Genomic DNA, 12,698 nt, shown 5'->3' with positions numbered 1-12,698 from the left:
GAGTCTTCCCGTTTCTGCAAAAAAAATTAATACCTAAGAGGTCCCTGTATGCTCTTAGTTTCTGCACACTGGTAAACCAGCCTTCTGATGTGGCTCCATGATTCTTGAGCGGAAAGAGTCATGTAAAGAAAATGTCAGCATGCTGGGGTGGACTTATGTAGGCACGGCTCATTTCACATCCGACGCGGAATCAATCAACGCCACCTACCGACTCGCCAGGACTTTACGTATCCTGTCTGAAGACCTTTTATCCAGTCTGTCCCTCCTGTCTCCCACCCCTTCATCCAAGCTGCTTTGTGTAAACAGAGGTCTTTGGCATGAGGATGTATTTGGTTCAAGTGCTGTAAACAGGAATTTGCTTGTTTTGTTGCGAAGGGCTATTAATCCAGCTTATCACAATTTTGTTATCTTCTCTTTTGGTATTCATATCTTCAAATTCCTGTCATCTTGCACACTCATATATTAGCTTTTGTGTTAAATTATGCTTAACTTGTATTAAGTTTGTAATACAATATTTTCAACCAAAAATGTTTCCTAATTCTGCATGCTTAGGAAAAGAAAGGAATATTCAGTTTAGCATCGCACATACGAATGCTCACTTACCTGTTTCACACTTCAGCTGCCCTAGGCAACTGTTTCATCCTCCTCCGCTCAAGAATGGTTATAGATCATCCACATACATCAAAATGCCTAGAAGTGTTACATGATACAAATTACCTAGATCAGCATACAAATTTTAGTGTTTCTTTTGGTGCTTTGTTTTCAGCTGTGCAAGAAAGGAATTCATATGCGGTTAGTGTGTGGAAGCGGGTCAAAGCCAAGTTGGAGGGCAGAGATGTGGATGCAAACAGGAGAATGTCTGTTGCCGAACAGGTTTGTTTTATTTGTACATCTCTGTTTAAACTATTTCTGCTTTATTTAACACACATACCTTGCAAATTGTGTATTTTACTATATAGTGTGTATGTTTGTGGGAGGTGAAAATTAATAGGGCAATGTCTAGAAGTAGTCCTTTTTTAGTAGTCAATCATCTTAGTGACATTTTCCCATGGTTGTCACTGAGTTTCGATTTGGGGTACGTTATGCATTTTTGATCCACTTCTAATTTATATATATATATATATATATATCTCCTTTGATGATTTAAACTCTGAAAACCTAGCTTCATATTATTTGAGCTTTTGGTAGAAATGAGGTTTCTGGTTCACTAGGGTAGGCACTTAAGCCAGGAAATAACCACCACTCTAGTCAGGGCAAGGGAACTACACACCTAAGATAACCCCTGCTCACCCCTTGGTATCTTTGGCCATAGCAGTCAGGCTTATCCCAGAGGCCATGTGTTAAGTGTTTGCACAACACACAACCGAGTGACACTATAAATACACCACAAAGAAAACTTAACAAGTTATATAAAAATAAACTGTATTACATAAAACATAATTAGACCAAAAGCAACTTAAATCACTAATGCTCTGCTAAGCAAGCAGTTGTCAGATCATCATCCTTGTGAATGTAAAAAGCAGGTGGACATTTCTGTATTGCTAGGTCATAAAACATTACATTCCTAATACAACAAGGCCAGAATGACATATCATGTAGCATCACGCCCTGAAATGCGGGGAAAAACACTGAGGGCAAAACATATCTTGGGGATAGGAGAAATCCTAGAAATAATCCCCCCCAGCATCTTCTACCATGAGAAACCCAACACCTCTACGCTCGCTCAACCAGATGAGCGGCAACCAAGATACACCTGGTCCAATCCAGGAGCTCCTGTGCTCCTTATGATACGAGGTGGTGTTCATCGGTTCCAGCGGAAAACGGGGCCTCTGTCGAGGTTCTGTCCCATCATGCTGACAGAGTTAAGTGCCCTCTACATTGGATGGCCCTGAACACAGGTCTGCCCCTTCCCAGGGCGATGGAGGCATACAAATCTTGCACAATGCTGGGGAGGCCACTCTGGGTCCTCACCGCATGAAGCGAATTACCAGGCAGTCTCCCGTGTCAGCATAGTACGGCTGCTCCCATTGGCAGCATCCTCTCCTCCCAGGGGGCAAGGCTTGCAGCCAAGGTCTCCGGCGGGGCGCGGACACTGCCCTGGGCCCCTCCCACCTGATAGGAAGACCACGCGGCTGCTGCCAGCGTCCACGTGAAGCCCCGTCAGCTCTCTCCCTTCCCTCATGTAGCAGGGCACCCCACTCCTCAACGCTAGCGCGGGCCCCGTCATCAGCCTTTCGGGGCTCTCGGGTAGTACTGCAACACCCTCTGTTCCTTGCGGGGACCTGCTCAGTCAGCCTAGGGCCGCGGCGGTGTTTTGGCCAAAAAGTTGTGCCTGATTATGCCCCGGGGGCACTACAGAGTGCGCACCTTGACATGCAAAGTAGACACTGCCGTTAGCCACAATACTGCCTCCTTTCCGATGCTACCTTGCAGGGGGGAAAACAACTCAGCACTCTTGGTGGTGCCGCAAAGCAAAACCATGCCTCGGGGAAGTACACGGTGGCACTCACCAGGCGCTGTGCAGCAGAAGGCTCTAACCCAAAGTCTAGCACTCCAGTGAAAGCAGCTTGAAGTGAAACAGGGGGAGTGGGCGGGGAACACACAAGATCCTGCCCCCGGAGGACAACTGGAGGGCAGGAGGGCAAGCAGCAGGCCAGCACCTAAGGGACCTTGGGACAAAGGGGCAGTCCTCCTTGTGACCGATCAGGCCACAGGTCAGCAAAACACCAGGACTGTCCTAATAGCGTTTCTTTCCTGACATACAGTTCCTTCCAGCAGCATCTAGTGCAGGCCCACGCAGTGTCTCCAAACATGGGGAACAACCCCTGGACTTATATTAATTGTGCTTTGCTCTCAGGGGGCTTCAGAAGTCAAAGGAACTTCAGAAGTGCACAACACCCCCTTTCAGCACCACCCCTGGCTCCAGACATCAGTAGTGGGTAACCTACCCCCTTGTGTGAGGACAGAAGACAGCCTATACAAATGTAGGAGCACCCCACCTCTCCCAGCCCAGGAAGACCATTCAGTATACAGAGATAATCTTATCACACCTCTACCCTCCCTGTGTAATGGCTGTCTGGAAAGTAAGCACAAAGCCCAGCTGTCACTCTACCCCAGACGTGGTTTGGAGTCAGGCTGCAAAGCACAAGTGTCATAAGCACAGACAAATGCTCACTTTCTAAAAGTGGCATTTCTCCAGTGGCAATAAAAAATCCACCTACACCAATAAGCAGCATTTCTTACTACCATTCCAAACATACCAAACATGCCCACGCCTCTCCTTATAGATCAGAAAATGCCACTTAGACATAGGAAAGGGCATTCCCCATTCAGCCCTATGAGAGAGGCAGCACTCACATCAGTGAGAAACTAAATAGACTGTTTGTCACTACCAGGACATGCCACACAACAAGGCACATGTCCTACCTTTTACCTACACAGCATTCTGTCCATATGGCTACCTAGGGGTGACCTATATGTAGTAAAAGGGGGGTTCCAGGCCTAACATGTAAATTTAGATGCCAAAGCAGTGTGGCAGGAAACTGGTCATGCTGGCCCTGCGGTGGCAGGCCTGAGACAGGTTTGAAAGGCTACGTTTGTGGGTGGCCCAAGCTTCCCTGCAGGCCCACTAGTAACGTTTAATATACAGGCCTTGGGTATAAGGGCTACCACTGTACAAGGGACTTACAGGTAGATTAAATGTATCAATAAGGTGTAAGCCAATCATAGCAAGTTTAGAAAGGAGACCATATGCACTTTGTCACCAGTCAGCAGTGATGAACTACCCAGAGTTCTAGGGCCAACTAAAAGAGGCCAGAAGAACTTGGAAGGAGGAAGGCAAAAAGTGTGGGGATAACCCTGTAAAAAGGGCCAGGTCCAACAGCTTTACTACCCATGGGATATGTGATCAGTAGTGAATTGTTTCACCTTGTGTATCACGGTGCAGGTGCATTGGAAGGAGAAAGAACACATTCTTACTATTACCAGTACAGCTATTAAATCTGAATTATTTTACATGGCTGGGAAGTTCTCAATCGGTCTGAGAAACTGTCACATGGTCCAGCAGCAGAGGTTGATTATAGCGAGAGCCAGTCAGCCTTCTCTTGCCTCCCAAGTTGTAATACTGTTAAACCTCAGGTATTCACATAAAAATGTCCCGAGTAGAGTGGTGATTAACTTGGTTATGTGCGGATTAAGAAACTGATATTTAATCCAAGAAATAATGAATGTTATTTAAATTAGTTCGGCTGAGCAAACAATGCCCATCTCCGGTTCTCAGGCACCACAACTTGGTCAGATTCAGAGGCTGCTCAGCTTGAATAACCATAAATGAAATGTATAAAAATATATCACATGTACGTAAATTAACATTGTGAATATTCATATGATGTATTCTGAAAGCCTGACCGTTTGTGGCCCTCGGCGGTCGGAGATGACACATCACCTATTATCCTATAGAATATGATTTGCATGTGTGTCTTTCTTTTACCTTTATATGGGCCATCTCTGTAAAGTGGATCCGATTATAACAATTTGATGAAAGATTTCCATGATGGACCTTAAGCAAAGTAATGTTATTTTCTAAACATTTGCCAAAACATGTTTTCTAGGTTGATTTTGTGATTAAGGAGGCAACAAATCTAGATAACTTGGCTCAGCTGTATGAAGGGTGGACAGCCTGGGTATGAAAAAGAAGACTGCAAATCAGTCTGGATCAGCGAGGTCAGACATCCACCAGAATCAACTCGGCCTCAGGCATCTACAGTATAGCGCGCCACAGTCGGTGGTGATGCATTCTGGGGCTTAATCTGAGGTAACCTAGGAAATCCAGGTGGAGTGGGAAACGAATCCCGCAGGATAGATGCACTCGGGGATATGCCAAACATAATGGTCTGCAACCCCCAGGGTCCAGAGAAGAAGCTCACCGTCGGGATAGCTCGAATGTCTTTCTGCTACAGAAGAACTGCAAATGTGTCAGGGGGTTGGCCGCAGAAAGGAATTAATGTTTTGGAGACGGCAAGAGTGATATGGAACTCTACTCCTCGTGACCCTGTGCACCATTCAGGAAACACAAACCCCTGTTATCAGAACAACGAAGTGGCGCCGTCAAGAAATCACAGGGAAGGAAGATTTGGCGCGATAGGTTATTGTGGTACTCTTGTTGCTTAGCAGCAGCACTGGTTGAAATGACCAGCAGCAGTGGGGGTGAAAGGCTAGGTGACACAGTATGGACGTTGAACATTCACGAAGCGGCAAAGCTGTGTAAGAGAAACACTACTTGTGATGGACTTTCAATATGAAGAAAGAGCTTTTTTGTTTTGGTTTTTTTTTTCTCCAGAAATTCTTGTAGTTTAGAGCATTTCCAATTCCGCTTTTATTTCGAGCCTTGCATTTCACAAGCTTGTTAAACTCACAGCATAGTTTGTTTTGTCATTGGAAAAGTTCCAGCTGTACCAAAATAGCATTCAATGATTACTTCCGAATTGAGATGATCCAATGCAATTTGGTTATTTTTGTTACTCATGTCCTGTAATTGTATCATGTACAGTTTCCGAAAGTACCGTCTCTGTGCATTTGAAAGAAATGAACCTAAACAGGCATTTGATTTAATGTGCACTTTCCCGAGTTTGCAGTGTACATTTTTCATTTGTAATATACATTTGTCCTCCCTGATCTCATTCTACTGTGATTACTGACGTTTACTTCCTAAGAGTAGCTCTTCCAATGTAATCTTTACCTTTTTTTTTTAAACCCGCTTAGTGTCTAGTAGAGTTTTACATTGTTGCTGACGGATAAACAATAAAGTGAAGTTTTGGTGGAGGTAGAGTGACATGCTTTTTAATTCACTTGGTTATTCATTTTTGGTCTTTAATTTTGGTGCCTCCACGCTTACTTTTAATGTTCTGGTACAAGTAAATGCAAGCATCATCAAACTTGCATTTAAAGCATTTGTAAACTTATTTGCAAAGTTTTTTTTTCCGTTTTGTAGCTATGCCTTTTTAAGTGAACAAGTGGCCAGATTTTATTCAAAACAGTCATTTTAAACACGTTTTTCCACATATTGTTATTCAAGTATGGTTTTCTTTCATCTGGCCCCATAAAATGCACATTTATTCAAGACCATTTTGAGCCCTCCCTCCTCTACCAGCCTATGGTTGGGGGACTGGGAAGGACGTCTGGAAATTAGCTTGAATGGCCAATGCAATAGATGGGCAAACATCGTAATCCCAAGGTTTTCTTACAAGCACGTTCATATATACTGCTATCTTCCAAGATAATTCCTTTACCTTCCCTGTCGGTCCTTTCAGAAAAGCCATTGCCTCTAATTTATACATTTTTCCCTTAGCCAGGAGTACACGATCCTTGAGCCTCGCCCCCCTCCCCCCTTCTAATTGAGTTCGGTACTACAGTTTGAGCTTTTATTATCAAACGTCTAGTCCTTAACTACAGTAAATACATACATATTTTGTTGTTCTGCCTGATTTTATGTACTCCGTTTCTTTCTTTTTTGTTAATATCACCCATGATAAACTATTTACATGAACTGGAAAGCAAAGCACAGGAAAACGTGCCCCCATTACAAATAGCAACAACATGTTGTTTCGCTGTTAAATCGTTCAGTACTTTTCCGGTTCCTTGCCACGTGCATACTGACGTCTTAGGCACGCCTAGTGTCTGCTAATACGTGCCTGTTTATGTGTATTCAAGAGTGAATGGCTGCAGCTTTAACATATTTTAACTCGCCTGCTTTGACCATTTAGTGTACTTTGGAAAAGACAGTATAGGCTGTAATAAAATATGAAGAATATTTGTTTCTGAATAGAGAGGATACGTAAGTTGTTGCAGTGCCATTTTATTTTGCTCCCTTTATGAATATTCTTATTGAAACAATTTGTTGGACTACCAGAGAGGAACAGCATTGCACGTTTTATTCCTTGGAAGCTGTGGTGACCCGTGTGCTCCCAGGAATCTCATGTATTAAACAACTTCTGTCCAGGAGGAAACACAATTGGGCAGAAATTGGTTCTTTATTGCATACTTGAATAAAATTGAATAAAATATTGATAGCTGTGGTGTTCTATTTGTGTGATTGCTTTTTCCACTGTTTGTCTTCTGTACCATAAAATAGCTAAATAATATGTTTATATCGTACACTTGTCCCACTGCAAATTGTTCACCTTTGAGATTTCTTTAGGCATATCAGATCAGAAACCTATTGTACTACAGCAGTTTTGCACCACTATTTCCAGTAGCTACAACCCCTGTATATTCCTTATGTTGAACCCCTTCAAAGGTGTCAATACTTTATTTGGAATTTTACGCAGCACTGAGAGCTCACTGTTGTTGGGTAGCCCGGTGCAACTCAGGTCTCAGGTTCCCAGGGCTCCAACAAAAATAATAAGACCTCCTGTTTTTCATTTTTTTTCTTTTTTTTCTGACTGGGTTCTGACAGAAATGTAAACTTGCTAGGACTTCGACCACACCAAACCTTTCCAGCTTCAAACCCTGTGTAAAATGCCGATGCCAAATTGTAGTTACTATTCCATACATGGTATTTTTGGTGACCCATAAAAAGGCATGCTGTGGGCATGTGCGAGTTTTGTTCTCTTATGCACCAAAAAGCGTTGATTGAAGAAAGAGTGGATGACATATTTATGGAGGAGACTGGTTCAGAGTTGAGATCTAGAACCTATCTAAAAGATGTTCAACATTAAGAAGGGAACCTCCAGACGTTGCTCTCCTCTTTCCAAAGAAAAGAGGTTCATTTTTTTGACTCTTTATCTAAGCCTATACTAATTCTAAAAAGCTTCAGCCTAAGCAGCTGTTTTACCCCTACCTTTGGTAACCTCAGTTGGTATAGGCATGAGCGTTCCAGCAGGCCATGGTGCAATTTTGCTTCTCAGAGACCCTTGGTGCAGCTTTAGAAGCTTCTTTGTTCCTCTGGGCACACTCACCATCTTATAAACATATTGTAGTTCCATTGACTCAACTCTTGCTTCGTTCAGTCAGAGTACTGAGCCACTTAAGATAGCTGCCCTTATCAGTGCCCCTCAGGTGTTCACCAAGGTGAAGGCAGTGGTCACAGCTTTTCTGCAAGGGTCAGGGGTTTCAGTCTTTTCCTACCTCAACGACTGGCTGTTGAAGGCAGGCTTGCCTCAGGATGTCGTCATCCAGCTTCAGACTACGGCAGACCTCCTGCATTCGCTGGGGTTCACTATAAATGTGCCAAAGTCACACCTGACTCCCTCTCAGACGGTCCCTTCAATTAGAGCTGTTCTCGACACATTGTAGTTTTGGGCTTATACTCCTGAGCGGCGAGTCAAGAATATTCAGGCTATGATACCGATGTTTCAGGCTCTATCCTGGATTTTGGTAGAATGACAGACTGCTGGGCCTCATGGCTTCCTGCATACTGTTGGTGAATCATGTCAGATGGTATATGTGGGCTCTGCAGTGGAACCTGAAGTTCCAGTGGGCACAGCATCAGGGGAATCTCCAACATGGTCCAGATATCAGGGGGAAACTGCGCAAGATCTGCGGTGGTGGCTAACGTACCACAGTTGGGTCAGAGGCTGATCCCTTCCCCAACCAGATCTGACAGTAGTGGCATGGGGCGGCCTACTTGGAGAGTCTGAGATCAGCGGTATCTGGTCTCCGGCAGAGTCTGGACTCCACATCAATCTTTTGGAGCTCCAGGCGATCACACTGGCATTGAAAGCTATTCTTCTCTCTCTCAAAGGGAAAGTAGTTCCTTTGTTCACAGACAACAATTCGCCATGAGTTACTGCAACAAGCAGGTGTGGTTGTGAACCCTCTGTCAGAAGGCTCCGCGCCTCTGGACATGGCTGGAACACCAAGACATTTCCCTAGTAGTTCAACACCTGATGGGCTCTCAGAACACCTGAGCATAAAAACTCAGCCGACAATGCCTGGTTGAACATCCGGAGGAGGTGCAAGGTCTCTTTCAGCAGTGGGGAGTGATTTGGTTAGATCAGTTCACCTCCGCAGAGAATGCGCAATGTCAGCCGTATTGCACTTTGGAGTTTCCAAGGCAGTAATCGCACGGCAACGCATTTCACCTTGAGTGGAACTCAAGCCTCCTGTATGCCTTTCCACCCATACCACTTCTGCCCAGGGTACTCAAGGAGGTCAAGAACGACCGGGCCTAAGTAATCCTTGTGGCTTTGGGCTGGGCGCAAAGAGTCTGGTATTCCTAGTTACTGAGCTTGGCCATTGATCCTCCGATCAGACTCCCCCTTCAGTAGGATCTTCTGTCACAGCAGCAGGGGAAGTTCTACACCTGAATCCGTCCAGTCTCCGCTTTTGTTGCGTGGAGATTGAGCAGCAGCAGTTGACAGCTTTTGACCTTCCGCCTAAAGTCTGTAATGTAATCTTGGCAGCCAGGCGTTCCTCCACCAAAACAGTATACACCTGTTGTTGGAAGAAATTTGTGGCATGGTGCATAGACAAGTCTGTTGATACCCTTTCTGCCCCTTTCTCTGAGGTTTTGTTGTTTATCCTTTCTCTGGCCCAGCAGGACTCTGTAATGGGTACTCTGAAGGTTAACTGCCATTTTTGCTTTTTTGCGGTTGCCTGATCAACCTTCATTGTTTAAATCTCCTATGGTAGATAGGTTCCTTAAAAGTCCTACTCATGTTTACTCCATCTCCATTCATTATGCCCCAGTGGGATTTGAATTTGGTTGTGAAATGTTTGATATGTGCTTCTTTCGAGCCTCTCCACATTTGTCTTCTCTGGCTTCTCACTTTAAAAATAACCTTCCTTGTGGCCATTACATCTGCCCACGGGGGTGAGTGAGCTGCAGGCATTGTCAGCTAAGCCCCCCTACCTTTCCATCCACCCTGACAAAGTGGTGCTTCGCACTAGGGCTTCTTTTTTGCCAAAAGTGGTCATGTCTTTTCATGTAGACCAGTCCTTCACCTTGCCTACTTTTTACGCCCACATCCTTCTAAGGAAGAGGAGAGACTCCACCACCTAGCCCCAAAAAGAGCTTTGGCATTCTACCTTGATCTTAACAAAGAGTTCCGGGTGGTTAATCAAATTTTTATTAGTTTTGTGGGTGCGAGTTAAATGGGTCATACTCTTCACTAAAATGTACTATGCACTGGCAACGAAGCAACCAGCTGTAGGTTTGCATGCTCATTCTACTAGAGCTAAAGCTGAGACCACTGAGTTAGCATGCGGAGTTCCAGTCTTTGACATCTGTCAGGCAGCAACGTGATCATCTCTGCACGCGTTTACTAAACACTACTGCCTGGACAGTCAGGTCTGTAAGGACTGGCACTTTGGCCGTTTCGGTCCTGCAGGACTTTCTAGTATGATCTTAGCTCACAAAGCCACCTCCAGGAATTGTATTGCTTAGGTCTCTATTCTAAGGTAAGGAATCTGCAACTAGATGTCTCTATCAGATACGTTACTTAGCCTCTGTAGCGCGTTATCTGGTAGAGACATTATCTAGTTGCAGGTTCATTACCAACCCACCCATCCTCCCCGATCTGCAAGCTGATTTCTAGGGACAAGGACTCCCCTTTCAGGGCCTTAGATTTGACATACCAGTGGTCAGAGGTTCTTTATGGCTCTGCGCTTCTAGCGTGGAAATTTGTGAAAAGAAACGTCATTGCAGGTCCTATAGAGGAGCCACCCCAGTGCACTATCATATCCAGCACGGACAACGCAGACAATGGATGCAGAGCCAATCAACACCTCCTAAGGGCACACAGGAGTACTGCTCGAGAAAAATCTCTGGATCCAGACTGACAATTTGAGGAACTTGTAAGGTAAGGAATCTGCAACTAGAGTTTCTCTCTGCCAGATAAGGCGTTACAGAAGGTACATAATTTGGCCTTCAGTGACAAAGACGTGGATCTGAAGCTCCACTCTCCTTATTTCAGTTTTTCAAGTAATTCTTAAATTCCTGCAAAACATTTGTTGTGTTGAGGGACATTGCCCTGAGAGCAGGTCGGAAGCAGCTGTGTGTAATGGGCCCACACAGTGTCTAGTTAGGGTGCCTCAATAGCAATTGTGACTCTAAGTGTAGGAGCCTGGCTCTCTATATGGTGCCCTAAAAAGAAGTACACCATGCAGAGAGTCCAGTGGGACACAAATTGGCTTGCAGAGGCAAAAGTAAATAGGATTAATGCTCTATTTTGTGGCAGCTTGGGCAAGCAGTTAAGCTTATCAGAGGGTAGTGCTGATCATTTGTTGAACTCTCAAGGGCAATAAATGAGACACATACTCAAAAAAAAAAATCAGAGACCATTTTAGAAAAATAATACTTTTGCATAGGACTTCGTTACAAGATAGGTTTTCAAGCATATATACTTTTTATTATCCCAAATCGACAGTGCATTTTTAAAGTTCCTCAATGTTAATCTATGGAGGAAAACACACGGTTACCAATGACTTACAAGGCCAATCTCGGAGAGTTATGGTAAGTACTGGGCTCTGATCAGAACCACACTAGCAGGTCTCTCTGGGCAGCACTGGGGCATCCGGGTCCAGGGGTGCAGTAAAGCATCAGGTGCCCAGTAGTTTTCTATGGGAATTGGCCCATATGAAGGCAGGCTGCAGGCTGTAGCTAGGAAGCAAGTTGGGGACAACAAACAGGCAGGTTGTAGACTTGGGGTGCTCGGGGACGTAGATGCACCTTTGGTCCTTTCCTTCTGGGCACAGGGGCAATGGATGCAGGGGTGTCCTTGGGCGTTGTGTTTCTCCATCCAGTAGCACTCGCAGTCAGGGGATTCTATGTAGTGAGGCTGCAGGTGTCATTGGGGAATCCAGCAGGGGTAAAGGCAGGGGTGGATTCGAGCACAGGGGAGCCGGGGGATCTCGTTGGCACCGGTGACCCACCTCAGGTTGGGTTGTGGGTGGCAGGTGCAGTGGTTGCTGGAGGTGCCCGGTTTTCTCTCACCAGAAGGCCACAGGAGAGGGAGCCTGCATGCAGAGGCTGCAGGCAACTTTTGGGGAGTCCATGAGTGGTGAAACCAGAGTGGACTTGGACTCTGGACAACTGGGGAAGCCTGCTGGTACTGTTGGTTGGCTTCACCTTGGGTCGTGGACGTCAGGAGCAGAGGTCACTTCTGGTGTCAGGTCTTTGCTGTTCTGGAGGCTACAGAGTCCTTTCTTGAGACTTTGTTGCAGAGCAGATCCACTGCTCACAGTAGTCTGAGACTTTATAGAAGGCAGGCAGTCCTCCTGGGTTTCTTGGAGGCTCAGCTGCAGGAAGAGTCGTCTTTTTGTGCAGAGACCGTTGAGGTCGGCAGACAGGTCAGTGGGGCTTGGTGCCAAGTCAACTGATTCTTCATTTCCTCTTCTGCTGGTGTGACTCCTCTGTGTCCTTTTCTTCTTAGGTCGTCAGGATCTGAGTTCTAGAGTTTAGGGATATCACCTAAATACTCAATTTAGGGGCATTACAGGGAGTGCCAGGTGACTACACCCTTCTTATGACCAGTTCTGCTGGGAAGTGGGCATAACCCTAACCCTAGTGGCCTAATTTCTTCCAGACAAGATGAAGGAATTTAAAAAATAGTGTCCACTTAAGCTAGTGGACTAATTTTCCTGCCTGTTTTGCTGCCAAAAGTGGGGTCAGGACAGGGGGTCGTCATCTCTGCCATCTGGAGAGACCTGGGTCGCATTACAAGGGTGGCTAGGCCTTTGAAGCTCCCTGCCCTGGAATG

The 12,698-nt window shown here is 45.4% G+C and overlaps 1 protein-coding gene across 2 annotated transcripts in view; it reads left to right on the top strand.

Annotated features, from left to right (window-relative positions):
* The window catches only part of SMG1 (SMG1 nonsense mediated mRNA decay associated PI3K related kinase), a 1,401,298-nt gene extending 1,394,235 nt beyond the window's left edge, over window positions 1-7,063 (top strand). For both annotated transcript variants that reach the window (XM_069210224.1, XM_069210223.1), the window contains 2 exons: window positions 767-873; window positions 4,611-7,063. In XM_069210224.1, the coding sequence (XP_069066325.1) occupies window positions 767-873; window positions 4,611-4,688 (185 nt within the window). In that variant the 3' untranslated portion in view covers window positions 4,689-7,063. The remainder of the gene's footprint in view (window positions 1-766; window positions 874-4,610) is intronic.
* The last annotated feature ends 5,635 nt before the right edge of the window (window positions 7,064-12,698 follow it).

Source organism: Pleurodeles waltl, chromosome 10, assembly GCF_031143425.1.
Source record: "Pleurodeles waltl isolate 20211129_DDA chromosome 10, aPleWal1.hap1.20221129, whole genome shotgun sequence".
Taxonomy (NCBI): Eukaryota; Metazoa; Chordata; class Amphibia; order Caudata; family Salamandridae; genus Pleurodeles; species Pleurodeles waltl.
This window is presented reverse-complemented; position numbering and strand designations above follow the sequence as displayed.